The sequence below is a fragment of the Moesziomyces antarcticus genome, assembly GCF_000747765.1.
Source record: "Moesziomyces antarcticus DNA, scaffold: scaffold_v10005, strain JCM 10317, whole genome shotgun sequence".
Classification (NCBI taxonomy): domain Eukaryota; kingdom Fungi; phylum Basidiomycota; class Ustilaginomycetes; order Ustilaginales; family Ustilaginaceae; genus Moesziomyces; species Moesziomyces antarcticus.
The window spans coordinates 478,758-505,575 of NW_014639005.1; the positions used below are offsets into that span (position 1 = coordinate 478,758).

General features: G+C 61.4%; 12 protein-coding genes across 12 annotated transcripts; 7 read left to right on the forward strand and 5 right to left on the reverse strand.

Annotated features, from left to right (window-relative positions):
• Positions 1–24: 24 nt before the first annotated feature.
• On the forward strand, positions 25–1,770 carry PAN0_005c2646 (glycosyltransferase family 4 protein; the record flags this gene model as incomplete). The annotated part of the gene is made up of 1 exon (XM_014801886.1): positions 25–1,770. One exon carries the CDS (start codon positions 25–27, stop codon positions 1,768–1,770), a length of 1,746 nt encoding a protein of 581 aa, XP_014657372.1.
• A 440-nt stretch (positions 1,771–2,210) lies between these two features.
• Positions 2,211–2,738, forward strand: PAN0_005c2647 (uncharacterized protein; the record flags this gene model as incomplete). The annotated part of the gene is made up of 1 exon (XM_014801887.1): positions 2,211–2,738. One exon carries the CDS (start codon positions 2,211–2,213, stop codon positions 2,736–2,738), a length of 528 nt encoding a protein of 175 aa, XP_014657373.1.
• Positions 2,739–2,770: 32 nt separating this feature from the next.
• PAN0_005d2648 (dihydroceramide delta(4)-desaturase) lies at positions 2,771–5,942 on the reverse strand (the record flags this gene model as incomplete). The annotated part of the gene is made up of 4 exons (XM_014801888.1): positions 2,771–4,295; positions 4,372–4,469; positions 4,730–4,785; positions 4,862–5,942. 4 exons carry the CDS (start codon positions 5,940–5,942, stop codon positions 2,771–2,773), a joined length of 2,760 nt encoding a protein of 919 aa, XP_014657374.1.
• A 681-nt stretch (positions 5,943–6,623) lies between these two features.
• PAN0_005c2649 (uncharacterized protein) lies at positions 6,624–10,058 on the forward strand (the record flags this gene model as incomplete). Its single annotated transcript, XM_014801889.1, has 1 exon — positions 6,624–10,058. One exon carries the CDS (start codon positions 6,624–6,626, stop codon positions 10,056–10,058), a length of 3,435 nt encoding a protein of 1,144 aa, XP_014657375.1.
• A 133-nt stretch (positions 10,059–10,191) lies between these two features.
• Positions 10,192–11,499, reverse strand: PAN0_005d2650 (uncharacterized protein; the record flags this gene model as incomplete). The annotated part of the gene is made up of 1 exon (XM_014801890.1): positions 10,192–11,499. The coding sequence occupies one exon, from the start codon at positions 11,497–11,499 to the stop codon at positions 10,192–10,194; it is 1,308 nt and encodes a 435-aa protein (XP_014657376.1).
• Positions 11,500–11,805: 306 nt separating this feature from the next.
• Positions 11,806–13,281, reverse strand: PAN0_005d2651 (uncharacterized protein; the record flags this gene model as incomplete). The annotated part of the gene is made up of 5 exons (XM_014801891.1): positions 11,806–11,854; positions 11,927–12,189; positions 12,261–12,323; positions 12,388–13,063; positions 13,181–13,281. The coding sequence occupies 5 exons, from the start codon at positions 13,279–13,281 to the stop codon at positions 11,806–11,808; spliced, it is 1,152 nt and encodes a 383-aa protein (XP_014657377.1).
• Positions 13,282–13,529: 248 nt separating this feature from the next.
• Positions 13,530–16,304, reverse strand: PAN0_005d2652 (DnaJ-domain-containing protein; the record flags this gene model as incomplete). The annotated part of the gene is made up of 1 exon (XM_014801892.1): positions 13,530–16,304. The coding sequence occupies one exon, from the start codon at positions 16,302–16,304 to the stop codon at positions 13,530–13,532; it is 2,775 nt and encodes a 924-aa protein (XP_014657378.1).
• Positions 16,305–16,651: 347 nt separating this feature from the next.
• Positions 16,652–20,959, forward strand: PAN0_005c2653 (LUC7-domain-containing protein; the record flags this gene model as incomplete). Its single annotated transcript, XM_014801893.1, has 7 exons — positions 16,652–16,709; positions 16,804–16,901; positions 16,990–17,900; positions 18,106–18,546; positions 18,623–18,720; positions 18,810–19,090; positions 19,265–20,959. 7 exons carry the CDS (start codon positions 16,652–16,654, stop codon positions 20,957–20,959), a joined length of 3,582 nt encoding a protein of 1,193 aa, XP_014657379.1.
• A 338-nt stretch (positions 20,960–21,297) lies between these two features.
• PAN0_005c2654 (nitroreductase) lies at positions 21,298–22,131 on the forward strand (the record flags this gene model as incomplete). Its single annotated transcript, XM_014801894.1, has 1 exon — positions 21,298–22,131. One exon carries the CDS (start codon positions 21,298–21,300, stop codon positions 22,129–22,131), a length of 834 nt encoding a protein of 277 aa, XP_014657380.1.
• Positions 22,132–22,503: 372 nt separating this feature from the next.
• On the reverse strand, positions 22,504–23,370 carry PAN0_005d2655 (uncharacterized protein; the record flags this gene model as incomplete). The annotated part of the gene is made up of 3 exons (XM_014801895.1): positions 22,504–22,959; positions 23,091–23,190; positions 23,273–23,370. 3 exons carry the CDS (start codon positions 23,368–23,370, stop codon positions 22,504–22,506), a joined length of 654 nt encoding a protein of 217 aa, XP_014657381.1.
• A 436-nt stretch (positions 23,371–23,806) lies between these two features.
• PAN0_005c2656 (prp18-domain-containing protein) lies at positions 23,807–25,042 on the forward strand (the record flags this gene model as incomplete). Its single annotated transcript, XM_014801896.1, has 1 exon — positions 23,807–25,042. One exon carries the CDS (start codon positions 23,807–23,809, stop codon positions 25,040–25,042), a length of 1,236 nt encoding a protein of 411 aa, XP_014657382.1.
• Positions 25,043–25,382: 340 nt separating this feature from the next.
• Positions 25,383–26,669, forward strand: PAN0_005c2657 (pex2 / Pex12 amino terminal region family protein; the record flags this gene model as incomplete). Its single annotated transcript, XM_014801897.1, has 1 exon — positions 25,383–26,669. One exon carries the CDS (start codon positions 25,383–25,385, stop codon positions 26,667–26,669), a length of 1,287 nt encoding a protein of 428 aa, XP_014657383.1.
• Between the last annotated feature and the right edge of the window lie 149 nt (positions 26,670–26,818).

Sequence of the window (26,818 nt, forward strand, 5' to 3'; positions counted from 1 at the left end):
CATTTTTCTGCCCTTTCGTTCAGCATGTCGCTCGATCGGCAGTCGGCCGCGGTGGCCAACTCGGTGCACTCGCCGCGCAAGAAGCTGCGCATCGGCTTTGTGCACCCGGACCTGGGCATCGGTGGCGCCGAGAAGCTCGTCGTCGACGCGGCACTATCGCTGCAGAACCTGGGCCACGAAGTGGTCATCTTTACCTCGCACCACGACGCACGCCACTGCTTCGAACCCACGCGCGACGGGACGCTCAAGGTGCAGGTGATGCACACGCACATTCCGCGCTCCGTGCTCGGCTCGTTCCACCTGCCCTGTGCGATCCTGCAGCAGCTCAGCCTGGTGTGGCAGCTGATCCTCGCCGTGATGCTGTTCAACTATCCGGGCACACTGCCGCGCTTCATTGCGACGCGGCTTACCAGCTCCCCACCCATCCCCGGGTTTGATCTGTTCTTTTTTGATCAGCTGCCGGCGGGGATTCCGTGGCTCAAGATCCTGCTCGCGACGCGCGTGCTGTACTACTGCCACTTTCCGGACAAGGAGATTGGCAACTCGATCGCCATGCAGAAGGCGCATGCGCGGGGCGAGTCCGGCCCCTCGATCCTGCGCAGGCTGTATAGGCTGCCGTTTGATCTGTACGAGGAGGGCATGACGGACTATGCAGACAAGATCCTGGTCAACTCCAAGTTCACCTCGGCCCAGTTTACCACGAGTTTCTTTAGGTTGCGACGCCAGCCGCGCGTGTGCTATCCGGGCGTAGAGGTGGCGCAGTTCGAGCGCGCGCGCGTGGCGGAGGCGGTGGCGAAGCTGCAGCACGAGGCCGAGGCGATGGGCGATCCCATCCGTGCGTCGATCGCGCGGTTGTGTGCCGACGAAGCGCGCACCACCCTGCTGTCGATCAACCGGTTCGAGGCCAAGAAGAACGTCGCGCTTGCACTCGAGGCGTTTGCACTTGCGCAGAAGGAGCGTGCTGCCACTGCGGTGGCGGGCGACAAGCCGCTGCGGCTCGTGCTGGTGGGTGGATACGACAAGCGCGTGGGCGACAATGTGGCGACTCTCAAGGAGCTCGTTGCGCAGGCGGGCGAGCTAGGTCTTAGCTGTGTGGTGATGAGCTATCACCGCCAGACGTTCGAGACGCCCACTACGGCGCCTTCGGCGGACGAGCTGGGTCGAGCGAGCGTGGTGGTGTTGCCTTCGCTGCCGATGGCGCTGATCCACACGCTGCTGCTGAACGGTGCGACGCGCATGCTGCTCTACACGCCCACGGACGAGCATTTCGGCATCGTGCCGCTCGAAGCCATGGCGTGCGGTGTGCCCGTCCTTGCCACCAACACGGGCGGACCGACGGAAACCGTCATCGACCTGTCGCTCTCATCCGACAGCGAACCGACTCTCGACACGGGTACGGGGTTGCTGCGGCATGCATCTGCGCCCATCTGGGCTGTCTCGATCGGTGCACTCCTCCGACTATCGGATGAGCAGAGGCAAAAGGTTGCAGAGGCGGCCAAGAGGCGCGTGCGCGAGCAGTTTAGTACGGACGTCATGTCGCTCGCACTCGAACAGGCGTGCTATGACGCGTACGAGCTGGGGCGCGTGCGTGGCGACGAAGGTCTGTACCAGTGGGGCTCGAGCGCGGCCGTGTTCATTGTCATGTCGACGCTCTTCTGGGCCAACGTCTACTTCAGCCACGACAAGTACGTCGCGCAACAGGCGGCCAAGTTGGCTGAGGAGAAGCAAAAGTGGATGGCCGAAATGCGCGCCTCCGCCACGCCAGTGTAAAAAGAGCCAAAAGAGCCAAGGACAACCCACCCGGCCCGCAAACTGTGAAAAAAAGAAGCGTGGTTTGTTAGAGTGCATGCTGGGGTTTGGGACGGTGTGGCAAGTGCGGTGCGTGGTGTGGGAAGGGAGAATGTTCGATTTGGGTGTGTGCCTGGACCGCGGGGGGGAGGGGGTCGTGTGCGGGGGGAAATTGGGATGAGGTGCGTGAAAAATGCGGCGATTGGCGCAGGACAAGGCTGGACCAGCAGAGGCGGGGAATAACGCAGATCCTCGAAATTTGGCGCCCCGCTTCTGCATCCACCACCACGCCGTTGCGCTGCTCTCGCAATTTCCCTTTTCGGCGGCTGTCCATCCAGCCCACCCGACACCATCTTCATCTATACCCCTTCATTCATTCATACCAACCCTCCCACACATCACCACCCGCCACAACGATAACGATGAAGTGGATCTGTGCAGTTCTCGTGGGTGCAGCGGGCGTGTATGGCCAAACCGCCGGAGTGCCCGGTACGATCAACGTTGGCAACGGTCAATCTGTCGCTACATTCCCCTCGGGACTGGGAGGGCTTTCGACGGGTACCACAGCGGTGTTCACTCCGGGTGCGGCATCGTCGGCTTCGGGATCGCCGTACTACGTGGCGACGGATGCTGCACAGTCGTCGACGCTCGCTTCGCTCAACACGCACTACTCGCAGGGCATCTCGGCTGCCACCCCCACAACAGGCCCCCCCACCGGCATCTCCACTGGCATTCCCGGAGGTTTCACCGGAACCAACACGGTTTCGATTCTAGACGGTCAGATCACGACTATTCCCAATGCCGCAACTACCTATACGGGACCAAGATCCACCACCGCCTCGGCTGCAGGTGCTTCCAGCAATGCTCTGGCCAATTTCGATACCAAGCCACTCACTGCTATGGCAGCAATGTCATTCGTCGCCGTAGCTGCGGCTGCCTACATGCTCTAATTCTCTTACTCTGTGATGGAAATATGATACCTCTACTGCGTCTTGGCGTGCGATCGCAACGCGTCTCGATTGGGCCTCTTGATCCTAGCCCACAGCCCGGAGTCGGTGCCCAAGATGAACCGCACCGTCACCATGGGCCAGCTCGTGTGGCGCGGCAGCACATCGTAAAACTCGGGTGCCATCTTCCTTAGCTGTGGCAACCGTGTCCATGGCACGCTGGGAAAGTCGTGGTGCTCGTTATGATACCCCACGTTATACGCCAGCACGTTGAGCGGTCCATAGTACGACCAGGTCTCTTGCTGGATCCCGCCAAACATGTAGTGTTCGGCGATAAAATGCGCTGCACACGGATGCAAACTGCCCGCAAAGAAGCTGCTCTCCAACAGATACACCAGCGCCCTCCATCCCGCGTACCGCACAAGTGCAACATCGAGCACAGCGATAAAGGCGATGTTGAGGGCGTGCCAGATCGTCGGTCGTTGGGCTCGAACGAAGCCGGGACGCAGCGCGTAAAAGAAGATCTGGAACGTGGCAAAGAACGTCTTGCCGAGCACGTTGCGCAACAGCACACTCTCGAGCTTCGTGGGCAGATCCGTATCCGTGCCGTCCTCACCGAGGTACTTGTGGTGTTCGAGATGGTACGGCTTAAACGCCATAGCATACGGCACGCCAATGGCGCCATTCACGAGAATCGCCCAGACACGGTTGGCGCGCAGCCCGCGGAAGGCGAGGTTGTGCGTGATCTCGTGGATCGCCAGGAACGTGTTCTGGTTCGCCGTACCTCCCACGGCGTAGGCGAGAAGCAGGAACTGCCATGAAAACGGATGCAGCGACGTGTGCTTGCCCAGATACACCGCCAGGCCGAGTTGGAGCAGCAGCACGCCGAGCGAGACGTACTTGGTGAGCGGCTCGTAGCCCATGAGCCGACGCACTTCGGGATGCGCCTTGAGGATGGCCATGCGCCGCGAGCGGTGCGGCTCCTCGGTGTGCATCCAGAGGAAATCTTGCTGGTCCGTGGATGCGATGCGGGGCATCCACGCCTTGCCGTCGGTAGCTTGTGCGCTAACCGACTGCGATCCGGGCGGCAGCATGGTGTTTTGCGCGCGAGAGACGTCGGGCAGCGGCGCGTCGTCGAGCTCGTGCTTCGCGGTGTTGGAAGGGGCATCGTCGTCGTCGCTGGTGAACGAGGTGGACGAGTCGGCGGTGTGCGAGAACTGCGGCGAGGACGCGCGCGAGTTGCGTGCCGACGACGTGGACGATGACGAGGTGCTCGAGACGTGCGAGCGCAGATGCGGACGCGGCGCGGTGGTGGGTGGCGAGGTGCGCTCGGCTCCGCCGTACAGCGACCAGTCGACGTGCACGGTCGAGTTCATGGCGCGTCGTGCGCCGTCCGTCAGCGTGGACAGCATCTCGCACAAAGATGCGCAGACGACCAGCGGCTGCGAGAGATCTCGTGTGGCAAACGGGCCGCGCGTTCGAGCCGCGTTCGAGGTTCGAGGCTGGCTGCACCTAGTGGATGCCAGAGCTGGGGGCGTGTGCTCGATTCTATCGCCGTATCTACAGCAGCCGTGTCGCACGAGGAGCAGTTGAAAGAGGCGTGCGGCGATGGTGGAAATGGAAGAGGCGCTGATACCCAGGTGGACCACCAGCAAGGACCCCTAAGCGCTGCCTATCTGGAGAAGCCTCGACTCGGCGCTCATTCGACCGCTGGCTGGGCTGCGCTGCGCTGCGCTGCACGGACGGTGGAAACGTGCATGGCAGCCCCCACCGCCCTCTTTTTCTTCCTGCTCTGAATTCAACCCTTTTTCTTTTTGAGACACACAGACGGGCCAACGCCGACCGACCGCCACGCGCTCCGACGCAAGAAGCCTAAAAATTCGCGTCCCTGCTGCTGCCCCCTCGGCCCAGCCAAGACCGCACCGCCCCGCCACCCAAGCGCCCACTCACGCCCTAACATCGAAAAGTGCATCGCATTGCGTGCGCATCTACACCTCTTCTGGCAGTTCGGGCAGCCAGAATGCAACTTCCGCTCCGGCACTCATGAACTCTGTGATCAAGCGGAGCGACAACGCAGAGGGTCAGTATGGTCAAAGAGAAGCTTTGGGGTGGAGCCTCCCACTCACGAGCGAATCGCGGATTGAAGGCGAGCACGCGACTGGTGGCGTCGTGGCCGGACTGCTTGAAGCGCGGACGCAGGTTGCGGAACTCGTTGCGCCGCGCCTCGTCCAGGTCGATGTGCCAAAAGACCACCGAGCCATCCGCCGAGCCGGAGAGCACCCACTTGCCGTCCGGGCTCCAGCACACCTCTTGCCCGCTGATGCCTGCCTCGGCGACCATGCCCATGGCCGTGCCCGAGGCGCGTTCGAGTCCCTCGTGCCCCACCAGCCTCGCCACCACGCCCGCCTCTTGCCCGGACTCGGGCAGCGTATCGACCACATAGTGGACGTCGCTCGAAGTGCCCAGCAGCAGGTACTGGCTGTCGTTGCTGAACGTGAGCGACGTGATGACGGGCACGCGCGGTGGCATCGACACCTTGGACAGCGCCGCCGAGTCGTCCAGATGGATCACCTCGAACGGATTCTGATCGAACTTGCGCAGATCGTACAGCAGCACCGTCGCGCGCTCGTTGATCGCCACCGCAAATACCCTGCCGGACGGATCGTACGCGACGACGGGATGTCCACGCACGTTCATGTGCCCGACGTGGTGGGGTGAGCGCAGATCCCACAGCCGCACCGCCTCGTCCACACTCGCCGACAGAAACGTGTCGTTCTGCGGACTCATCTGGAGCGACACCACGGGCTTCTCGTGGCCCAGATAGTAGCGCACATACGCCTTGGTCTTGAAGCTGTACTGGCGGATCGCGTTGTTCTCCTTGGTCGACGCATAGATGAGCGCGTGCGCACTGTGCGTGAAGCGCGCCAGGTGGGCGCCGTACTTGAACGAGGCGCACGTCGACTTGTGCGTGCCCGTGCGCACATCGTACAGCTGAATGTGATCGTCTTGCCCCGTCGTCACGCAGAATGCGCCCGTGTCGTCGAAAGAGGCCGAGGTGATCGAAGTGCCCTTGGTGGTATACTGCGTAAACACCTTGGCCGGCTTGAATCCGGACATGAGCTGCGATGTGATGGCGAGCTTCTTGGAGTCGCTCGGGCCCGCATTGGCGCTCGACGATGACGATCCCGAAGCCATCGCAGCGGCCATGTTTGAGAGAGTGTGTGCGAGAGCTTTGACTTGACTGCCGCTCGACAAGAAGCAAAGGTGGAGCAGCGCGCATTTCAGGGTCTCCTTCAGTCGCGCACTTCCGCATCCCGAGCCGCACAAAATAGCAATGTTAGGTTGCGAGTCGAGCACGGCAGCGCGTCTGGCTCAGTCGGCAACCCAATTGGCCGAGGCGGAGCTCATTTTTGGCAGCGCACCCAAGGCCACCACCCTCCTTGTTTGACCAATTGGACCGGTGCCTGCGCCGCCTGTCTAGCGCACGTTTCTGCTGCAGCATAACCAATGGCGGCCGCATCCCTCTCAAGAATGGCGGATCGTGACGCATGGCATGACTGCGCTTCATTGCGGTGCGAGCCAACAATAAGGCCAAGCTGCGGGGCAAAGTACAGTCACAGTACAGCCGGCGCAATTTCACGCCAAAAACACGGACGCATCCCGACCGCTCGCTCGCTCCCTCGGCTCCCAAGGCGGAAAAGGCTGAGCCGAGCGGAAGAGTGAAGCAGCAGCGCGGCGCGACTTTGGACCCTTCATTTTTGACGCTCCGCTTCGGCCTTTCGCCTTTGGCCCTGTCGCTCGCTCGACTTGGAGCTGGGCCTTCCTTCTCGCCATCCATTCATCCCTGGCTTCATCGGCAACACCATCCTTCGCATCCATTGCACCAACATGGTATCGCCAAAGCCAGAGGCCTACCACGACGGCCTCTACCACCTCGCCGCCGCCGCAGAGTCTTCGCCCTCGCCACAGCCCAACCACTATCCCGATGCACACTCCTTTGGCCCCTACCATCAGCAGCAGCATCAGTATGCTCCCATAGCCGCTGGTCATCGCCCCATGCACCCACAACAACCACAGTACAGATACTCCGACCGCATGTATTCGCCTTCCTCTGCCTCCGTCCCCTCCACCTCTTCGGGCTCAGCCGCGCCGCCCAAGCCCACTTCAGACGACCCCACCCTTCGCAACCCCAACGCCGACGCAGCCGCCGCCGCCAAGGATGCAGCCGCAGCAGCAGCAGCAGCAGAGAAAAAGATCTCGTGCATGGAATGCCGCCTCTCCAAGGTAAAGTGCTCCGGCGGCGACCTCTGCACGCGCTGCAAGCGTCTCGGCAAGGAGTGCTTCTACAAATCGCACAAGCGCGGCAGAAAGTCGGACAGCTCCAAGATCCAGAAGCTCGAACGCACCGTCGACTCGCTCAGCCGCGCGCTCGAGCACTTCTCCAAGAACAAGATCGCCGTCGCATCCCTCAGCTCCCAGTCGCCCGACGCCGCCGCAGTGCACAGGATCATCTCGCGGGCCGGCGTCGCCGACTCGGAAGACGCGTCGTCTCCGGATGCGTACTGGAAGGCTGCGGACCCAGCTCGCAACGCCAATCTCTCATCGTCCTCCGCCAATGCCATGTCGCCGCCCGCGCATTCGCCGCGTGCGCCCAGGCCTAACGCTTACCGCGACCCGCCGGTGCATGTGCATCGCCGGCCCTCGGAGGTGTTCCGCCAGCGCTCCACCTCGGCCACCTTCCAGACGCCGCAGAGCATCGCCTCGGCCACGCCCACCTCCGACGACCCAGACGAGCCCGAGAATCTCGGCCTGCCCACGCTCTCCAATCCGCTCAAGCTGCTCGCCCAGGCGAGCGACTCGGCAGCAAGAGACCGCGACTCGGCCAACGATCCCTCCGACCGCGCCACCTCGTCCGACAACAACGACGCCGCTTCGCCAAACGATGCCGACGACGCCGCTTCCGCCAGCGGCGCAGACGCTCGAGACCAAGCCAACACCAAATCAGCATCTTCGACGGGCATTGTCGCGGGTACGGCGGGGACGCACTCGGCAGCCGATCGGGCTGGCATGGCTACCGGCTCTTCCTCGGCGAAGCGCGATCGGCCGGACCACGCAGGCCAGCCCAGCCTGTTCGCCACCGCGTTTGGCTCGGCCACCACCAACACCGTGTCGCGCTTCGGCCCCGGGCGCGGCAAGGCGTTCTTCGACATGGGCCTCTTCACCACCAAGCTCGACAATCTGGCGCACTTTGATCCCATCGACCGCGGCTACCTCACGCTCGCCGAGGCGCAGAGTCTGTACGCCGTGTTTATGCAGTACATCAATCCGGCGCTCACGCTGCTCGATCCGCATCTGCACACGTTCGACTATGTGCGTTCGTCGTCCGCGCTGCTGCTGAGCTGCACGTGCTGGATCGCGGCCAAGTACCGCGTCGAGGCGAGTCAGATCGCGGCGGACCTCGAGATGCATATCCGCTCGAACCTGCTTCCGACCATTCTGATGGAGGGGTTCAGGAATGCAGAGATTCCGCAGGCGCTAATTATTCTCGCGGCGTACCATCCGCAGATGAACACGCTCTCCGAGGATAAGGCGTGGGCGTATGTGGGTTTCGCTATCCGCATCGCAAGCGAGCTCGATATGAATAGCAGGATCGCTACAAGGCCGATGAATCGCCAGGATGATGCGGGGTTGGCGAGGAGGTTGAGGAATAGGGAGAGGACCTGGCTCAATTTGTGGCTGTTCGAGACGAGCATGAGCCAGCATATGGGTAGGAGGCCTACGCTGGCAAACGATCCCGTGGTGATGGGGTGTGCGCACTGGCATCTGGACAAGTTTGCGCTGCCCGGCGATAGGGCCATGGTGGCAGTGGTGCAGCTGCGCCTGTTGATGCTGCGCAACACGCAGCTCTTCGAAAACTTTGTCGATGTCTCGGCAACCCATCTGCCGGCAGAGCGAACCGCCAAGCAGGTGGAGCTTTTCCGTCGTATTTGTGCGTCGGACCTCGATACGTGGTTGGCGACCTGGACGGGGCCTTCGCCTCGCATCTCGGCTGACGATGCGCAAACCTCACCCGCAGGGACGGTGGCATCCGAATCCAGCACAGCCGGCTCGGGCTTGGCCAAGCCCGATTTGCCCCCGACGCTGTCGCGCATCCAGAGGCTCAAGCTGTACTACTGGTATGCGCGATTGATCCTCGACACGATCGCGCTCAAGTGCAGCCATCTGGGCCTCGAGGTGCTCCGGCCGATCTACAAGGACGCGTATGCGTGCTGCATGGCGTACCTCGGCCTCTTCGTCGCGACCATGGTGCCCAACGGTCTGTTCTGGGGCCACAACTCGACCGTCGTCACGCCGGCCTACTGCGCCATCTTTGCGCTGCGCATCGTCGGGCTCATTTCAACCTCGGCGGGCGCCGCGAGTCTGCAGGTAAAGTCGCTACCCCAGCGCGAGTCGGCGCAGGCGGAGGATCTGGGCATTGACATTGATGCAGAGTACACGTTCGAGATGGTCGAAAAGGTGGCCAAGGTGTGCGAGGAAGCGGGCAAGGCTACGCCGCACAGGAGGGCGGCCGCGGGAAGCTATGCGTTTTTCCTGTTTACCGTGCTGGCCAAGGCCAAGTCGGCGTGGAGGGCCAAGCAGAACAAACAGCCCGAGAGGGACGAGGGTGGAGAGGGCAAGAAGCGCGCGCGCGACGACGAGGACAAGGGCGCAAGGCAGGGGAAGAACGCCAAACTGCGCACGGGCAGCAGGGAGCGCAGCGGAAAAAACACAGGCGCGGCGACGGGTGGCGGAAGGGGGAAAGGCGATGTGAAGAATGGCGATGCGCCGGGGCACAGTGGCTCGGCAGCGGCAGAGGCAGTGGCTCACGGTGGAGTGGTGGTGGCGCCGACGCAGGCAGGCCAGGACGCAACGAGCGAAAGCGACCACCACTTCCTGCGCCAGCTCATGCAGTTCCAAGCGGGTCCCAGCGGTGTACAGACCGCACTCGTGTCGAGTTCAACACCCGCGCATGGCCAGCACGCCCTGAACGCCGCACAGCAGCATCACGCCGCGTCTGCGTTCGAGTCGTTCACCCCTGTATCGGGCGATGTTGCGCCGGAGTACACCGCGCATCTTCACGCCCCGCACGGCGCCATGGATGGGGCGGGTAACGGCTTTGCGCCCGACTTGAACGAGGCCATGGGCAGTGCGGCCGGAATGGGCGTAGAGATCGACTGGGACTTTGGAATGCTCGACGGCTTCCTCGGCGAGTCGCTCTTTAGCGATATGAGCTTCATCTCGTCCTCGGCCGGCGCCAACGGCAACACTGCCAGCAACACTTAGCGAAAAATTGCATGCGTCTACCAGATGAATCGAAACATGCCCATGATCAAGCTGCCCGCGCCAAAAGCGAATTCATTGTGTCAGTACTGGCAGCGAGGAGGATGAGATCGGCAAAAAAGGGGGGGTGGGCGACTTACTTTGCGATGATGCCGCACAGGATGGCGATTTGCATTGTGGTGGAGAAGACGTTTTCGCGCGTGAGGGCGTGGTGCTCTGCAGCAGCGCTTTGTTCGTCGTCCAGGTCGTCGGTGTCGGGCGCTATAGAGGTGGGGATGCTGCTGGGGTGTGGACGGTCTCGGAACCAGAACAGCGGGATGAGGGGCGGGAGGAAGAAGCCGACGAGCAGACCGTGCATCACCGAGGTGTAGGACGCCGAGGCTTCTTCGGCCGGCGCAGCAGTGCCAAAGCTGTCCATCCAGGATTCCTCGAGCTCGAGCAGGTGCGCGGCGTGCTCGCGGGAGCGGATCAGGTCGTACGCATCCACGCGCTGCGTCTGCTGGAACTGTGCACGCATCTCTGCCACTTCCTCCGCCGAAAGGCCCGCGTCCAGGAGACGATTGAAGCCGCGTCGCTCCTCTCCCTCGTCCGCGTCCGTATCGATGCATGGATTCGCGGGCTCGATGAGCGCAGGAGGCGAGGAGGAGGGCGGGATGAGGTCGCCGACAGAGCACTGAAGGTAGACAGGTGCAGCGGTGCGGATCACCACACGCACAACCTCGTCGTACCACACCGGCTCCCGTGCCTTGCCCTTGCCCTTGCCCGAGCTCCTCGCTGACGCACCATCCATGCTGTCGACGGAATGTTGATGCGACTGCAGATCCGTAAGCCAATCAACGAGTTGGCGTACGCTCATCTCTCTTCTCTCAACCCGCTCGTCCTCCTCTTCGTCTTGCTGCTCGTCGTTGCTGCTCTCTGCGCTGCTCTCTGCATCGAGTGCCGTTCCACGGCGGGCGTGTTTATCGAGCGCGAGGTGTCGAAGTCCCTGCCGCGTTTGGGCGCGGGTTCGCGCATCGAGCTCGTCGAGATAACCCACGAGGCCGACACCGTCGCGCAGCATACGTCCCGCATGGATCAGCCGTAGCCGTCTGCCTGCCACACCGTCGCGGACGGCCTCCATGTGCGCCTTGATCGCCCGCACGCGTTCGTCGCCCATCAGCCCGGTCTCGGCCAGCAGCGCCATGACCTCGCTCGCGGCGGGTGCTGCGTGCGGCTCCTCGACTACCTGCGAGTCTGCAGCGTCGAACAGCACATCTCCACGAGATGCAGGGCCGGCGCTTGGGACGGAACGCAGCGAAATGAGCGAGTGCAGCAGCAGCGAAAGATCGCGCACGCCCGGCTCGGTGAAGCGCACCGTCACGGGTCGCAGCCGGATCGACGCAGACAGCCGTGCCGAGCCCGCGTCCTGCACTTCGGCAGAGTGCCTTCGTAAGGTGTCGGTCATGCTTGTGGTGGTGGTGCGCACATCGTGCCGGTAAGGTGGATGTGGTGGGGCGGTGGGAAGAAGGCGCAAAGGGGTGGACTGTGCGTGACACCCGATTTTCGGCCACGCCATCTTTCTCCACATGCGCGACAGCTTTTGGACAGCTCAAACACGGCACCCACTTGTGGCAAATGTCAAATCCCCAGCCGGAAACTGCATCTTGGCATTTCCCCTCAACTGATCGAGCCGCCAATTGCAGGTCATGATGCTATAGCCGGGTCATGGGCCCAGGCTTCCGAGGCTGGATCCCAGCGCGTTAGCTCCGCATCACGCAAACGAGCTGCATGCCGCCAGGTTCGAAGGCGAGACCCATTGACTGTCGAAACCGCAGAAATGTCATGGTCAGTCTGGGATCGCTCATTCGGCGCAGGGAGGTAGGGCTACTCACGTGGCAGCAGTGTATCCAACGGCGTCCTGGTAGTCGGTATTGGTGGAGGTGATGGGTGCGTACGTCTGCACTTCGCCGCGCACGAAGCTCGGGTTGGCGTTCGAGTAGTTGTAGTAGAGCGTGGCTGTGTTACACCCTGAGCCGGCGGTGGTGTAGTAAGGCTGATCGAGCATCGCGCGGAACGCCGCTGCCGAGATGGGCGAGCTCGTCGTGCGTTCAAACACCGTTTGCACCACAGGCGACACCAAGCCCGGTCCATCAATCTTATCCCCCCCACCAATCATCGCGTGAGTACAATCGCCGCATAGCATCTCTCGGTGGAGGGGAAACTTACACTGTTCACGAGTCCTTGGCCGGCTTGGAATGAGAGTGTGGATCCACCTGCCGCCTTGTACGCCTGTTGTGAAGGTTCGAGTCAGCTATGCCGACCGTGCGATGGTGGGGAAAGGAGGGGAACTTACTGCGTGAGGCGGGTCAAAGTACGCCAGCTGCGTATTGTGGAGCTGCGAGAGTCCACCGACGAGCGCGGGGATGAGCTGGTCCATATACGTGGACACGCTGCGTCGGAACGGCTTACCCGTGCCCAGCACGTCGATAAATGGAAGGTAGACTTCGACCACCGACAGCTGCTGCACCTGCAGCGGCAGCAGACCCAGCACCACTCGCTGCCGGATATCGTAAAAGTACCCAACGACGATCTGGAGCGGAAAGGTGCCCGTGGGGATGACGGATCCGGGAAGACCATGATTGAGAATAAGATTGTACGGAGAAGCCAGCGAGTAAGCGTCGCCGAGAGGGATGGGAATGGTGAACGTCGTCATGTTGAACGAGCCCGTTTGGGCGGTGGGGTAGGTGATCGACATTTGGTTGGGCGCTTGACGCCGGTCGAGCCGCAGGGGCCCGTCGCTGCGCAGGGCTGAAGCCAGGCTGGCGAAAGCAGCCATGCACAGCACCAGCACGGAAACCATGCGAGCGCCAATGCAATTCTTGCTGTCCATCGAGTACAGCTTCATGGCAAAGTTCTGGAGGTTTGGTCGAGATTCAGGGAGGGAGAGGAAAGGCGGTGAGGAAGTGCGTGACTTTTCTCGATCATCGGCCCTATGAATGGCAGCTCTTATACCTTTGTGGTGCGCATACCTGCATCTTGAGGCATGGCTGAGCAGCGCAGTGGAAGCCAGTTGCATTCTCACTAAACGCTGATGCGCTCGGCACGAGCTTCTCAATGTTCTCCACCTCCTAAGCAAGGGCACTGACGTTTCTGGCTGCGACGCAACGCCACGCAGATCCTGTGTCAAAAGCCACTGTTGCGGGCTAGGAACCATGTCGACGCCACGGTACGCCTCGTCTGTCGGCATTGCGTTGCATTGCGGCCGCCACTCTGCTTGATGCCACGTGGCGACGCACATGGCGGTTGGTGGCAACGCCTGATCTGCAGGTCCCCACGCTCTTCTCACGGCCCCATGGCAGCCAAAAACAAATTCCCACCGCCGAGCCTGTTGACATGCTTCCACCAGACTATTCCTTTGCACTCGACCCACGCCACACACTCGGCACATCGACATCTGGACCAACTGCGCATCTATGCAACACTGTCTATAGAAAACTACCTCCTGCGACCCTTTTTGCCGCCTGCGCCTGGCTGGTCGGCCGCGAGTGCATGGCCCGTCTCGCGGATGTGGTTAAAGAGCTTGCTCCTGCTTTCGAAGCCGGCACTGCACACGTTGCACCACTCCTTGCTCTTGCCCGTCTGCTTCGCCTTGCCCTTGCCCTTCTTGCCTCCCTTGGGAGCTTCGTCTTCGTCGGTCGAGACAGCGCCACTGGCGGTGGGCTTGGACGTGGCGTCTTTGGCTGCACGCGACTCCTGTGCAATCAGCACTTTCGGATCGATGTTCTGCTCCTGCAGCAGCAGCAAGCGTTTCTCGAGGCTGAACAGATGCTGATCCACCGACTGCGGAGCCAACTCCCTCACAGCCTTGGCGAGGTTGAGCAGATACTCAGGGTTTGGCCCCGAGGGACCAGCGCACGTGTAGATTCGCTGAGCAAGCGCATCCAACGACTGCGGCCCCACGAAGGCCGGATTCGACGGTAAGCCGACGTAGACAAGCGCGTTCTTGAGTACCACGATTTCCTTCTCCGCATCGTCGGCATCGCGCGTGTAGAGCGGCACGTGCATAGCAGAGTAGCCGTTCTTCTCGCGGTAGTCGAGATACTGCCGTACCACCGGTGCATGCTCGGGGTCAATGGTGAACGACACGCCCCACACAATGTCGCCCTCGGCCGACTTGGGCTCGTCCACCTTGGCGGCTCGACGCAGCGGATGCCAGTCGGACGCCTTGACCAGCGTCACCACGCGTCCCGGCCGCGAGCGCGTGCCGCGGTGGTCGACGGAATGCTGCGCAAACCGCCGCACAAACCCCTTGATGTAGCACGGCGTAGCTCCAATCACGTACGGCGGCGGCTTGAAGATGAGGCTGCCGTAGCCGAAGATGTCGAACGAGCCCGGCGGTCGCGAGCCCGCAGGAAGCGGAGGCGGGATCGTGGAGGAGAAGGCCGACTCGGGGATGTAGGGGTCTTCTAGACCACCCCACGGGTCGTCATCATGAGCAGCATCGGTTTTCTTTGCCTTGACCGTCGAGGCTGTCCCGTTAGGAATAGAGGACGAGGCATGCGCATCTGCTTTGGCGCTCGGCTTCGCAGGGGCACTCTCCTCGTCACCTGCTCCCACACGGTCATCTGCGTGGACAGCCCGGTCACTACCTCCAGCCAGCTCCTCGTCGACCACGTGCACCGATGTTAATGTCTCGTCGGTCCGTGCTTTGTCCGTCGTGTCTGCCGAAAGATCGGCAGGAGCGGCTTCCTTCTTGGGCCGAGGCTTGCGGTTGAGATCTTGGACGACAAAGCCATCCTCGTCGAGCACGAGCCCGGCGGCCTCCTCCATCTGGCGCTTCTTCTTGGCCTGCTTCTTCTGCTTCTTGCTCTTGCCGCCGCTGGCTTCGGATGCAAAGCTGGGTATCGAGAAGCCAGCCGAGACCTTTTCTGTGCCGTTGAGGTGCAAATCGGCGAGCGAGGCGTCGATGGCGATGTCGTCGGCGTCGAGGCCGAGGCCCAGTTCGTCTTCCTCGTCCTGCATCTCGCGCTGGAGCTTCTGTACGGCCTTCTTGTGCTTGGCACTGCGCTCGTGGTTGCGGAATGCAGCTTCGGACTGGAAGAACTTGTCGCACGCCACACAGTCCCAGCCACCCGAGAGCGAGGGGTCGCCGAGGTCGTCGATCGCCTCGCCGGATGCATCGCCTTGATTTGTAGCATCGTCATCGCTGGCAGCATCGCTCCCGTCCTGGTCATCGTCATCTTCGCTTTCTTCGTCTTCTTCGTCCGAGAAGCGGTAGTCGGGCTGCTGCCAGCTCTGAGCCTGGTACGACTGTGCGCGCGCCTCTCTCTCGAGCCTGATGCGCTCGGCCTCTGCTTTCCTGCGGGCGACGTCAGCAGCCGAGCCTGGGCCGGTGGAGTTGAGCTCGGCCTGGAACTTTTTGTAGCGCGGGTCACGCTTGCGGACAAAGGCGGCGAGCGAGCGGACGGCGTCGTTGTACTCGCGTCGGGCCGCGTCGCGGGCGCGCTTGTTCTCCTTCTCCATCAAGCGCTTGACGCGACGATCGGGCGCATCGCGCAGGTCGTACTTGTCGAACCAGCCGAAGCTCTTGCGCGACTGAAAGTTCATAAACACGCTGTAGAAGTCCTTGGCGGGCGTCTGGTGCACCGCTGCCTCGTCGCCTCTTGCGTGCGTGTAGGGCGTGTGGCTGTAGCCGAAGGACGGGTATGCATCGGCCGACGCAATGTGAACATCCTTCTCTTCGCCCGGATACGGCGCTGCGATGCGCTCTTCCTGTGCAAGTCGCTCGAAGAGACGGCGATAGGTGGAGAAGAAGCCGTTGTCGCCGTCGCTAAGATCCTTGGCCAGGCTCGGGTCGAAGAAGCGAAGGAGCGCCTTGGCGGTGAGACCACGCGATGATCTGGTGGGCTGTGGCGCCTCGGCAGCGCCGGAGCGGAAAGCTTCAAACACCTCTTCGTCGTCGAGGTCGGGCCCGTCGCCGTTGAGCAGACGCTCGCGGTTCTGATCGTACCATGCACGCTCGGTGTCGTCCGAGAGGATCTCGTAGGCCTCCTGCAGCTTGTGAAAGATCTTGTTGGCCTGTTCGACATTGTCTGGGTTCTTGTCCGGGTGGTGCTTGAGCGCGAGCTTGCGGTAAGCCTTGCGAATCTCGTCGGAGGTGGCGGACTGCTCGACATGGAGGAGCTCGTAGTAGTCGACAAAGGCAGGCTCTGCATTGGCGTCGGTGCCTCCAGCCGCACCCGCCTTGTGCGACGATTGGGAGGCACCCATTGTTGATCTATGACTGACGCCGGGGCGAACGAAGTGGTGTCGGGTGGAGGAAGAGGATCTTGATGAGGCTCAGAAAGCTCAGTTGACGCTGTCGCGTGCAGCAGCAGCAGCAGCAGCAGCAGCCGGGCACTTGAACGCTGCTCCGCTGAAACGCCGCCCAAAAATTCCAGATTCCACACGGCACTTTTCTCGGGAGTCGGACTGGGCGGAGAGCGTAGACAGCGCTTCTCGGGCAGCTCCATCCTTGAGCTTGTCAGACACCATCCTCCTCGTCATACAAGCGCGATTGGCACTTCGCCCTGTACAGCTGTAGACGCTGACTCGTCTGCTCTCAAGCTGCTGCCATCATGGGTCGCAAGGCCGAGGTGCAGAGGATGATGCTCGAGAAGCTCATGGGCCCCGAGGGTAAGTCGTCTCCTTCACATCGCTCACGCACGCCTGCTGTCGTTACTTGTTCACGTTTTGCTGACGCTCTGATGTGTTCCTACGACAACCGCAGCGATGGGAACACCAACGGCCAACTTGCACTTCACCGACCCCAAGGTTTGCCGCAACTTTCTCTGCGGCACCTGTCCACACGACCTCTTTGCCAACACGGTACGTCGCAAGCTAGGCCTCGCGACTTGATCCACGTATCGCACCGCTTGACTGACTCTGATTTGCGATGTTTCGATGACCTCGACAGAAAGTGGACCTTGGCGCGTGTCCAAAGGCGCATACGCCCAAATACAAGGACGAATACCGCAAGGCGTTGGCTGCGGGACAGCGCTTCCCCGAATTCGAGCGAGAGCACGAGCACAACATCATGGCGTTCATCAACGATATTGACCGCAAGATCAACACGAACAAGCGGCGGCTGGAGCAGACGCCCGAGGAGCTCGCGCGGTTCGCCAACATGAATCGCGAGATCGCCGAGATCGAGACGGCGCTGGCGGCGGTGATGGCCGAGGTGGAGGCGCTGGGAGAGCAGGGCCAGATCGAGGAGTCGCTCGCCGAGCTTGCCAAGGCGGATGCGCTCAAGGAGGAGAAGGTGCAGAAGGAGGAGGAGCTGCACAAGGCGCAGGAGAACTCGGGTGCCAGTGGACACCAGAAGCTGCGCGTCTGCGACGTGTGCGGAGCCTACCTGAGTATCCTGGACTCGGATCGCCGATTGGCCGACCACTTCGGTGGCAAGATGCACCTGGGCTACCTGCGCCTCCGGGAGATGATCAGCGAGTTTGACGAGAGGAGACGCCATCCAAATCCGCCGCCCATGGGCATGCCTGCGGCGCCGCCAGCAACTTCAACGTCAAACGGACACGCGACATTACCACATTCGGCGTCGTCGGCAGCAGCAGCAGGGTCGGCACATCGCAATGGCGCGAATGCAGGCGACCGCGAGCGCGAACGCGACTTTGAGCGCGAGCGCGAACGCCGCGACCGAGAACGCAAGGAGAGCCGCGAACAGCGCACGGCGAGCCAAGCCGACGAGTCGGCGAAGCGAGGCGGCGAAGAAGGAGAGCTGGGCGAGGAGGAGGGCGAGATGGTCGAGGATGCTCCCACAAGAGCGCAGCCCAAGGACGAAGATCGCAAGCGCAGTCGTTCGCCCTCGCAAAGGTAGTGCCGCGCCGTTGCTGCTTGCGGCTCCAACTTGTACTTTTATGCTCTCACATTCTCACACTCGCACAATCCAGGTGAATGCCTATTGGCAGGCGAGGTAGACGATGCGGATGAGAACGACATGGCAGGCTCGACTGATGAGGCCCGAAGCAGGCCAAGCGTTATGAGCTGATGGACTTCCGCGTTCCGAAAAGGCGCCGAGCTCCACTTTGCAGCCGGCTCCAAATTTCGAGAAGCTTGCGAGGGTCGACTCTGGACCCTGCCAAACTTCGCTCGTTGACCACCATCCCTATCGCCTTCGTCGCCGCTGGGGTGATCTGACACAACCTGCAAGGGGAATGTCGTACTTTCTGCCGCATCTGCCCACGGGCTGGCACGTGGACCAGGCGATCCTGTCCGAAGAAGACCGTGTGGTGATCATCCGCTTCGGGCGCGACACCGACCCGGTGTGCATGGAGATGGACGAGACGCTGTACAAGATCTCGACGGCGGTGCAGAAGTTTGCGGTGATCTATCTGGTGGATACGACGCAGGTGCCCGACTTTAACAAGATGTACGAGCTCTACGACGCATGCTCCGTCATGTTCTTCTATCGCAACAAGCACATCATGATCGACCTCGGCACGGGTAACAACAACAAGATGTAAGTCCAACCTCCTCTCCACCACCCTCTATATCGCAACAGAGAACTTATTTTGGCCTCGCTGTGGGCATGACAGTAATTGGGCGATTACGGAGCGACAGGAGTTGATCGATATCGTCGAGGTGGTGTATCGAGGCGCCAGCAAGGGTCGAGGTCTGGTCATCAGTCCCAAAGGTAGGTTTGAAACGCAGCATTCGCCCGAAAGACATGCAACACCAACGCTGACGATCTTGTGTCGGCGACGGAACAGACTACTCGACCAGACAGCAATACTAGAAGCACTCAAGCTCCGGTGCAAGAACATTTGCTTGGTCTTGAACATGTATACCCTCCAAGCTTGCACTTCCAAGCTCGCACCTCCAAGCAAGTGGTTCGACAACTGTATTCTAAACCGCCGACATTGCCCTTGCGATCCGATGCAACAAAGCACGATACCGAAGCAGGCCAGGTTGTGGGTGTCGTGTGGCTGCAGTCTGCCTCGAGGCTGCTGCGTAAGATCGGGCGAGTAGAGTCCGTGAAGCTCCAGTCGTGCCTCGATCCAGCGGTCAGTTCCAGTGCACATTTGCGTTGCAGCGTGTGGGTGCAAGCGTAGGCTGATCGTGGCCGACCTGAGTGGGCATCGAGAGCATGAAGGGCGGGCGGCCTGCGGGAAGAGAGGTCAACGACGCAGGGGCCGCGAAGAATTGAACAACTGAGCCTGACTCGGGCCGCGTCGCAGCGTGCAGTTGCGGATTTTTTGGCGATTTTGGCGCCGCACGCTCCACGCCTCGAATGCATGACTGAAAGCCAAAAGTCGGCTCTGGCAAAGAAGCATGAGCGTGGCGTCGCAGCCAAAAGGTCGATATCTCGGGCGCCAAAACTCAAAGCTTGCTGGCGGCCGTCGCAAACCCCACGTCCATCCTCATCGCCACCGTCTAGCACCGCCCGAACGAGTCAGCCCCATCCCTCACGAGCATTCGCCTACCTCAAGCACCATCCGTCTCGCACTATTGCCTCCACTTCCACTAGCACACGCTCAGGCGACGCAACGATGGTCAAGGTCAAGCTGAGGGTGCCGCTCTCGTCGGCGCCGCGCGAGACGTCGTCGCCACTCGCCAATCCGCTGCGCAGTGCACCCGACTACTCGGACGACGAAGACAACGACATCAGCCCGCGCCCCGGTACCAATGGTCAAGATGACGAAGGCGGCGAAGATGACGACGACCGGTTGGATGAGGATGACGACGAAGAGGATCAGGAGGCGGACGAGCTCGACGAGCAGGACGAACTCGAGGAAGAAGAGGGCGACGACTCGAGGGCGCCGTCTGCATCCACGCCCAAGCGTCGCAGCATCACCATCAAGTCGCGCTCATCGCGAGGCGGCGCATCCTCATCCGCCTCTCCCTCCATGGAAGGCTCGGCGAGCCCGCACTCGGGTTCGAGCAAGATGGTCAAGCGCACCAGCCTGGCGCGCATGGCGCACGTTCAGGCCATGACGGTCGAGGAGCTCGATGCGCTGCCCGCCGCCAAGCGACGCAAGACCGCCAAGGCTCGCGGCGCTGCCGGTCCCGGCCGCGGCTGGCGCAAGGGCCTCACCAAAGGTCAGAAACCCGTGTACGAGCTTCCACCTGCAGAAAAGACGCCAGCCACCTTTGGCAACACGGCCAATGCGCGCCCCAGCGTGCCCAAGGCCGAAACACCCACGCCGTCGAGCTTTGTGACCAAATCCAAGCCGGCCTCCACCCTCGCTGCGTCCGCAGAGGCCAACAGGGCAGCAGCCAGCTCGTCGGCACCCACGGCTCGCGCGAGCGCAGCGGCAGGCCCGGCAGCCGCCACCTCGATCAAGATCGTCGCAGGACCGGGCGGGCATACGTTCACAGGTGATCTGAGCGCCAAAGCGGGTACGGCCAAGAATCCGGGCTTCAGGTATCCGCCTCTGCCGTCCTCACGCGCCGGCCCGCCCGTTCAGCCACTGGCGAGGATCCCGACGTCGTTCCAGTCGGTCATCCCACTCGAACGCAACGGTCGCCAGCCACGTCGCTGGATCAAGGGCAAGCGCGAAATTCTCAGCATGGGCGGCAGACCGTGGAGCATCCCCGTCCTGTATGGCGGAGACGATCGCGGATACGAAAAGAAGATCGATGCAGGAACGGGGGCGACTACAGCTGCTGGTGCGGTTGCAGGCGCAGCAGGCGGGGAGAAGATCGCTAGCAAAGCGGGAACACCGGCAGCAGCGGCAAAAGCTAATTCGCCAACACCCACACCTGTACAGACACCTACACCCGCGACAAGCGTCAAGCCATCGGGACCCGAGGGAGCAAGGACGGGATCGTCGCCTCTGCCGCCACCCAAGCATCTGGGCGGCCTCAGCGCTGTGCAGGCAGAGACGAACTGGCGCGGTCAGTCGCCGGCGTTCCTCTTTGGCGGACGATGATGTGTCTGCAATTCAGCCAATGCGCACGTTGTAAGATGTAAGAAGCATGTGGTGGGAGTGTGCGGCAGGCGTGAGATGTGTGAGGGGCAGACGCTGTAACAGCGAACGAAATTGATGCCGCGGGTCCGTTTAACTCCAGCTTTTCACCGACACCGCCGAGGGTATGCAGGCAGCGAAGCAGCTCCAGCGCTTTGTAGGGCAGCTGTGGGGCTTGCAATGTTGTCGGGGAAAGGTTTCCGAGTGGCAGAGCGAGCGAGAGAAGGTTCGATTTCGTCATGTCACCCCCGATCCACCTCAAATTTCGCCCGAGCCAGGATGGACCGCGTCTTAGGTCCGGAATGTCGGAGATAGGATGTAAGCACACTCCATCGCGCCTGTCATGCCGTGCTGTTTTTGGCGTTGGATTGACGAAGGATCTACAGCTCGCGGCGCACGGTGCTGGTATAGATATAAAGCTCGCCTCCTTCGGCCTGCCACCGTTCCATCTCAACCACGCATCCTCCTACCTGGTGAACATTGTCAACATGTCGCTTCCTTCTGCTGCCCAGAGCTACCTTTCGCTGATCGCTACTCGACGATCCACCTACACGCTCGCCAAGGAGCCGTCGATCCTCAACGTCGACCAGATTCGCTCGATCCTCAGCTCGATCCTCGAGCACTCTCCATCGTCGTTCAACTGCAAGTCTCCTCGTCTGGTGCTCCTCCTCGGTGCCGATCACGATGAGTACTGGGGTACCACCATCCCCAACGCCCTGACTTCGATCTTGAAGTCTCACGGTGCTGACGACGAGGCGATCAAGGGCGCTACGGGAAGGCTGGCTATGTTCAAGCCGGCTTTCGGCACCGTGGTATTTTTCGAGTCGAACGCGGTGGTCGAGGAGCAGCAGAAGAACATGCCCCAGTACAAGGACAACTTCCCCATCTGGAGCGAACACGCCACCGGCATTATCCAGACCAACGCCTGGTCCGCCCTCACCAACGCCGGCTACGGCGCCAACCTTCAGCACTACGCCAACCTCGGCGAACAGGCGCTCAAGGAGAAGTACAACCTGCCCAAGGACTGGAAGCCAAAGGCAGAGCTCGTGTTTGGCGCAAAGACCGCCGAACCCCAGCCCAAGGAGTACAACGCCGAGCAGGAGAACAAGAACCGTCTCCACGTCTTCGGTGCCTAAAGTCACCCACCCCCATCCATGTAGAGACACCATTAGAATCTCAAGTGTCGATCCTGTGCTCTTGTGTCTGTGCAAGCTTGCCCTACCCACGTAGATCCGCGGTGAGGACCTCAACAAAGTCCACCCTTGCAGGCTTTTGAGGAACGTTCGGCTCCCACGCAAATGAGGCACAGATGTGAGGCACGGCTTCTACGATTTACGACGCGCAGTAACGCAGTACACAAGCCCCGCGCTCGGGTACGAGGCAGGCGCGATGGAGTGGGCGCGGATTTAGGGCTCGAGCGAGGCGGCGAAGTTGTTGTTCTCGCGCTGCTCGTCCCACCTGGCGATCTGGATTGCGACGCAGCAGAGAGAGCAGAAGGAGGAAGAGGGTCAGTGGTCGTGAGCGTGTGTTGCGGGCAGCAGTGGCAGTGGCGAGGCGGAGGCGGAGGCGGAGCGACAAGGCGGGCAGGTGCAGAGCGAGCTGCATGCGACACTGGATGGCGCTGCGAATGCGTCAAGACTGTAGTACTGGCGCAAGTACGAGCTGCGTGGATATCGGCACTTGGCGATATTGTGGTTGTCGGCGCATTGCAGTTGCAACACAGTGTCGTATGCAGCCACGGAGCGGATGAAAGGCTGGGAGCCGGCGACATCTTCTCTTGCCGCAAGCGCGGTTCGGGTGTAACGCAGAATCGCGAGTGGATGCGAGCATGACGCTGCAATCGCACGCCTGGGTACGAGAGCACCTCGAAAGCGTCGCAACGGCCAGGAGAATCGAGTCGGATCGTCGATGTAGTCTCCCCGAGCTGTGCCGCCGACAAGTGGGGCTTGAACGAGGTTGACGCCCTGTGGGGACAAAGTGGGCGCCGTACGATCGATCTATTGCTGGTGGATGCCGGCGATGCACGCTGCCGCCTCGTTGCCTATCGCATGCCAAACTGCCGGCCGCGGGAAGAAAGATCGGTCGAGATACTCACCCACTCGTTCGGGCACAACGAGTTGTAGGCGCGGAAGAACTGCTTGCAGGGGACAAAGTCCTCACCCTTTGCGTTGACGCATCGGTAGTAGTCGACGTAGCTGCGGTGCGATTCGATGCAAATGCCAGTCAGCACTGATATGATCAAGAAAGGCTGGCCGACGGCGAGCGCGTCCAACTTACTTTTGCCAGCAGTGCTTGGTCTGGTTCTGGTTGGGGAAACGCGCGTCGAACGAGGCGGTCTGCAGGGTGAACGACTTTTGCTCGGAGGAGTCAGACATTTTGGCGGTGATGGGTTTGACGAACAAAGAGAGGGAGCGATGTGGTGGAGGAGAACGACAACGATGACGATGATCGCCCCGCCTGCTTTGCGATGGCGGCGGCGGCGGCGGCGGCTGAGCGCGCCAAAGGCTGCGAATTTGACATCGACCAGCAGGCTCACTCATCCAGACCCAAGGCCAGAGCCAGAAGCGGCGCCTCGCAGCGGTTCAACTCGGAATCCTCCTCACGCACGGGAGACTGACAAATTCACTCGGCTCCGAGAGACACGCGATCTTCTCGAGCCCCCAACCCTCCAGGAGCTTCGGACGCTCTAACAAGATCGAATTCTCCTCCACCTCCAGATTTCCACATTTTGCCCAGCGGACGTGGACCCTGCCTGGACCGAGAAGCTTCCTCTCCACCGTCTCAACCACCGCAACAAGCCACCGCTACGCCATGGACCTGCTCAAGGCAGAGATCGCCGCCAAGCGCAAGGCGGCAGGAGGAATCTCCTCGGCTTCGACGTCGGCGGCCTCTGCACCTGCACAGAACAAGTACATGCGACGAGGCGATCTCGACAAGCTCCGCGAAGAGCACCAGCGATCTGCCTCACCAAGCTCATCCTCCTCATCGCCCTCTTCAACCAGGCCTGCGGCCACTCGATCTTCACCGCCGGCGAACAAGCGCTTGAAAGCGACACACACTGATGACGTGTCGCGCTCTGCATCTCCCTCGGCATCCAACACACTGAGCGCCGCCACCAAGGCTGCGCTCGACACCGCTGCAGGCGAGGTGGAGCGCGAAAAGTTCAATGTGTCCAACGATGAAGCCGTGCGTCGGCTGCGCGCCAAGGGCGAGCCCATCCGTCTGTTTGGCGAGTCGGACAAGGAGCGTCGGCTGCGACTGCGTGCGCTCGAGCTCATCGAAGAAAAGGGCGGCGGCGTGCTGGGCCAGAACGACTTTCGCAATGCTCTCCAGAGCGCCGAAAGCGCCACAGCACTCGAGCTGCTCGAGAAGCGTAACGCGGCAAACAAGGGCAAGACGGAGCAGGCGCGTCTCGACTCTCTGCGGCCAGACGCAGCCACAGATGCCACAGACGGTGATGGAGCAACTCCATTGCGCGCATCGCCCGATGCGGAAAGCTCCAAGCCGACGGTGCGCGAAGGAGTGGGCATGAACAGCGTGCTTGACCTCGGCCTGATCAAGACCGACATCGACCGCGTATATCCGATCATCTACTACACGCTCAAGGGGCTATTGCAGGAGTGGGCGGACTCGCTCGCCGCACGCCCGGACGAGGTCAAGCACACGATGCAGGGCAAGCTTGCCGCGGCCACGCAGGTGCAGTCGGCCGACTACCTCAAGCCGCTCTTCAAGAAGCTGCGTCGGCGTGCGCTCACTCCGGACGTGCTCATGCGCATCGCCGAGATCGTCCACTACGTCCAGAAGCGCGAGTACCGCCATGCCAACGACTCGTACCTCCAGCTCTCCATCGGCAATGCACCCTGGCCCATCGGCGTCACCATGGTCGGCATCCACGAGAGGTCCGGTCGTGAGAAGATCTTCAGCAGCAACGTCGCGCATGTGCTCAACGACGAGGTCTCGCGCAAGTACATCCAGAGCCTCAAGCGGCTCATGACATTTGCACAGTCCAAGTATCCGCCAGAAGACATCAGCATGATGATGGGGTAGCCAACGCCGCAATACATCGGCCTTGTTGCGCGAGATCTGGCAAGGTGCAGCCGGCTGGGTCGTTGTCGAGGTCATTGAAATGCTGAGAGCCTGATGCTATCACGAAGGGGGTGCGGGTTGAAAATGGGCATGAATGTTAGGTTTTGCACCGGCTGGCTTTCGTGCTGGGTCCGGTTGCGAGTTGAAAGCGGACCGAGCCGTCCTTCTCCACACTCCCGCATCCGCATTCCCGCATCCACACTCCACACCATCCTCGCCATCGCAGGGACACATACTACCGACCTAGCATCACGCCGCGCACTTGCATCCACTGCCAACGTTCACGTATTCTTGTGGAAACATGTCGGATCACGCCGGCCCCAGCGGCAGCACCGCCGAGCCTTCCACAAGCGTGGGCACCGAGTCTGCACCAACGTCGACTGCGTCGGCTGGAGGGTATCGGCCGCAGGAACGGTTCAGCTTTCCGGCAGCTGCTCAGCCGGAGATCGTAAGAGCGTATCAGAAGGACACGTACTACAAGGACCTCTTCACGTCGCAGGTGTCGGACGTGGTGCGGTCGCTGTTCGGCACACGCGTGCAGCACGCACATACCTCGGCGATCTCGCTTGTGGGCGCACTCGGCTACTACGTCCTCTCGACCTCCTCGATCCCAGGTACCGGCGACGGACGTGGTGGTCAGACGCTCGGAGAAGAGTATGTCAACAGCATCCCGTCCGACGCGCGTACGGGCCGCATCATCACGCGCGCCAAACGTCTCTCCTGGATCCTCCTACACGTCCTTGGCCCCTACGCGCTCACCAAACTCTACGCTGCACTAAGACGCTATGCACTACGAGCCAAGGCGGATCTGGATGCACAAGAGGCAAGAGCAAGGGCAAGAGCAAAGGCACTCGACCAACACTATACCCCGAAAGTGGGGTTGCATCGAAGACTCGTCAACTGGCTGGCGCGCGTGCTGCCAGCACTCGAGACGCTTCAATCGCAGGATGGCTGGTTGGCATATCTATCCGCTGCGCATCTTATGCTCTTCTACCTAGGCGGCAAGTTCTACAGTGCTGCACAGAGGTTGACTGGCGTAACGTACATTTCGACGATCCCAAAACGACCTGGGTACCAGCCACCGTCGTACGAAGTGCTCGGCGTCCTATTGGGTATCCAACTCTTCGTTAAGCTTATGCTTGAAGTCCGATCGTATCGTCGATCCAAGCGACAAGCGGTGGATGATGGGGAGGAGAAGAGTTCGGGCGTTGATCCGGCGACGACGGTGGAGATTGACACGGCCGTGTTTTCGCATGCCTCGCAACCGGCCAAGCGCGTTACGCAGCAAGACAACGCCGAGTCCATCGACCTCCTCTATGCACATCTGCCAGACGATGAGGAAGAGACGGATCAAGATGCGGTGGCTAGAATCAACACCTCGGCTGCCCAAGCAAACGCTTCCAGCACACTGCAGTGCACACTGTGTATGGACACGCGTGCACCACACCGCGCCACCTCGGCAGTCACAGAGTGCGGTCACTGCTTCGACTGGGCCTGCATCGTCGCCTGGATCGCCGAAAAAGTAAGCCCCCACCCTCCCCGACCTTCGCCAAAGCAACTTCAGTTACTGACCAACGCCTCCTCTTGATTGCAGCCCGAATGCCCACTCTGCAGACAACCACTACAACTCCACCGCATCCTACCCATCTACAACTTTTAGCCCCCACTCTCACCACCAACCTTCCAACACAGCAATCCACAGCACATGCTCGCGCACAAAACCATCGCACGAAAAGG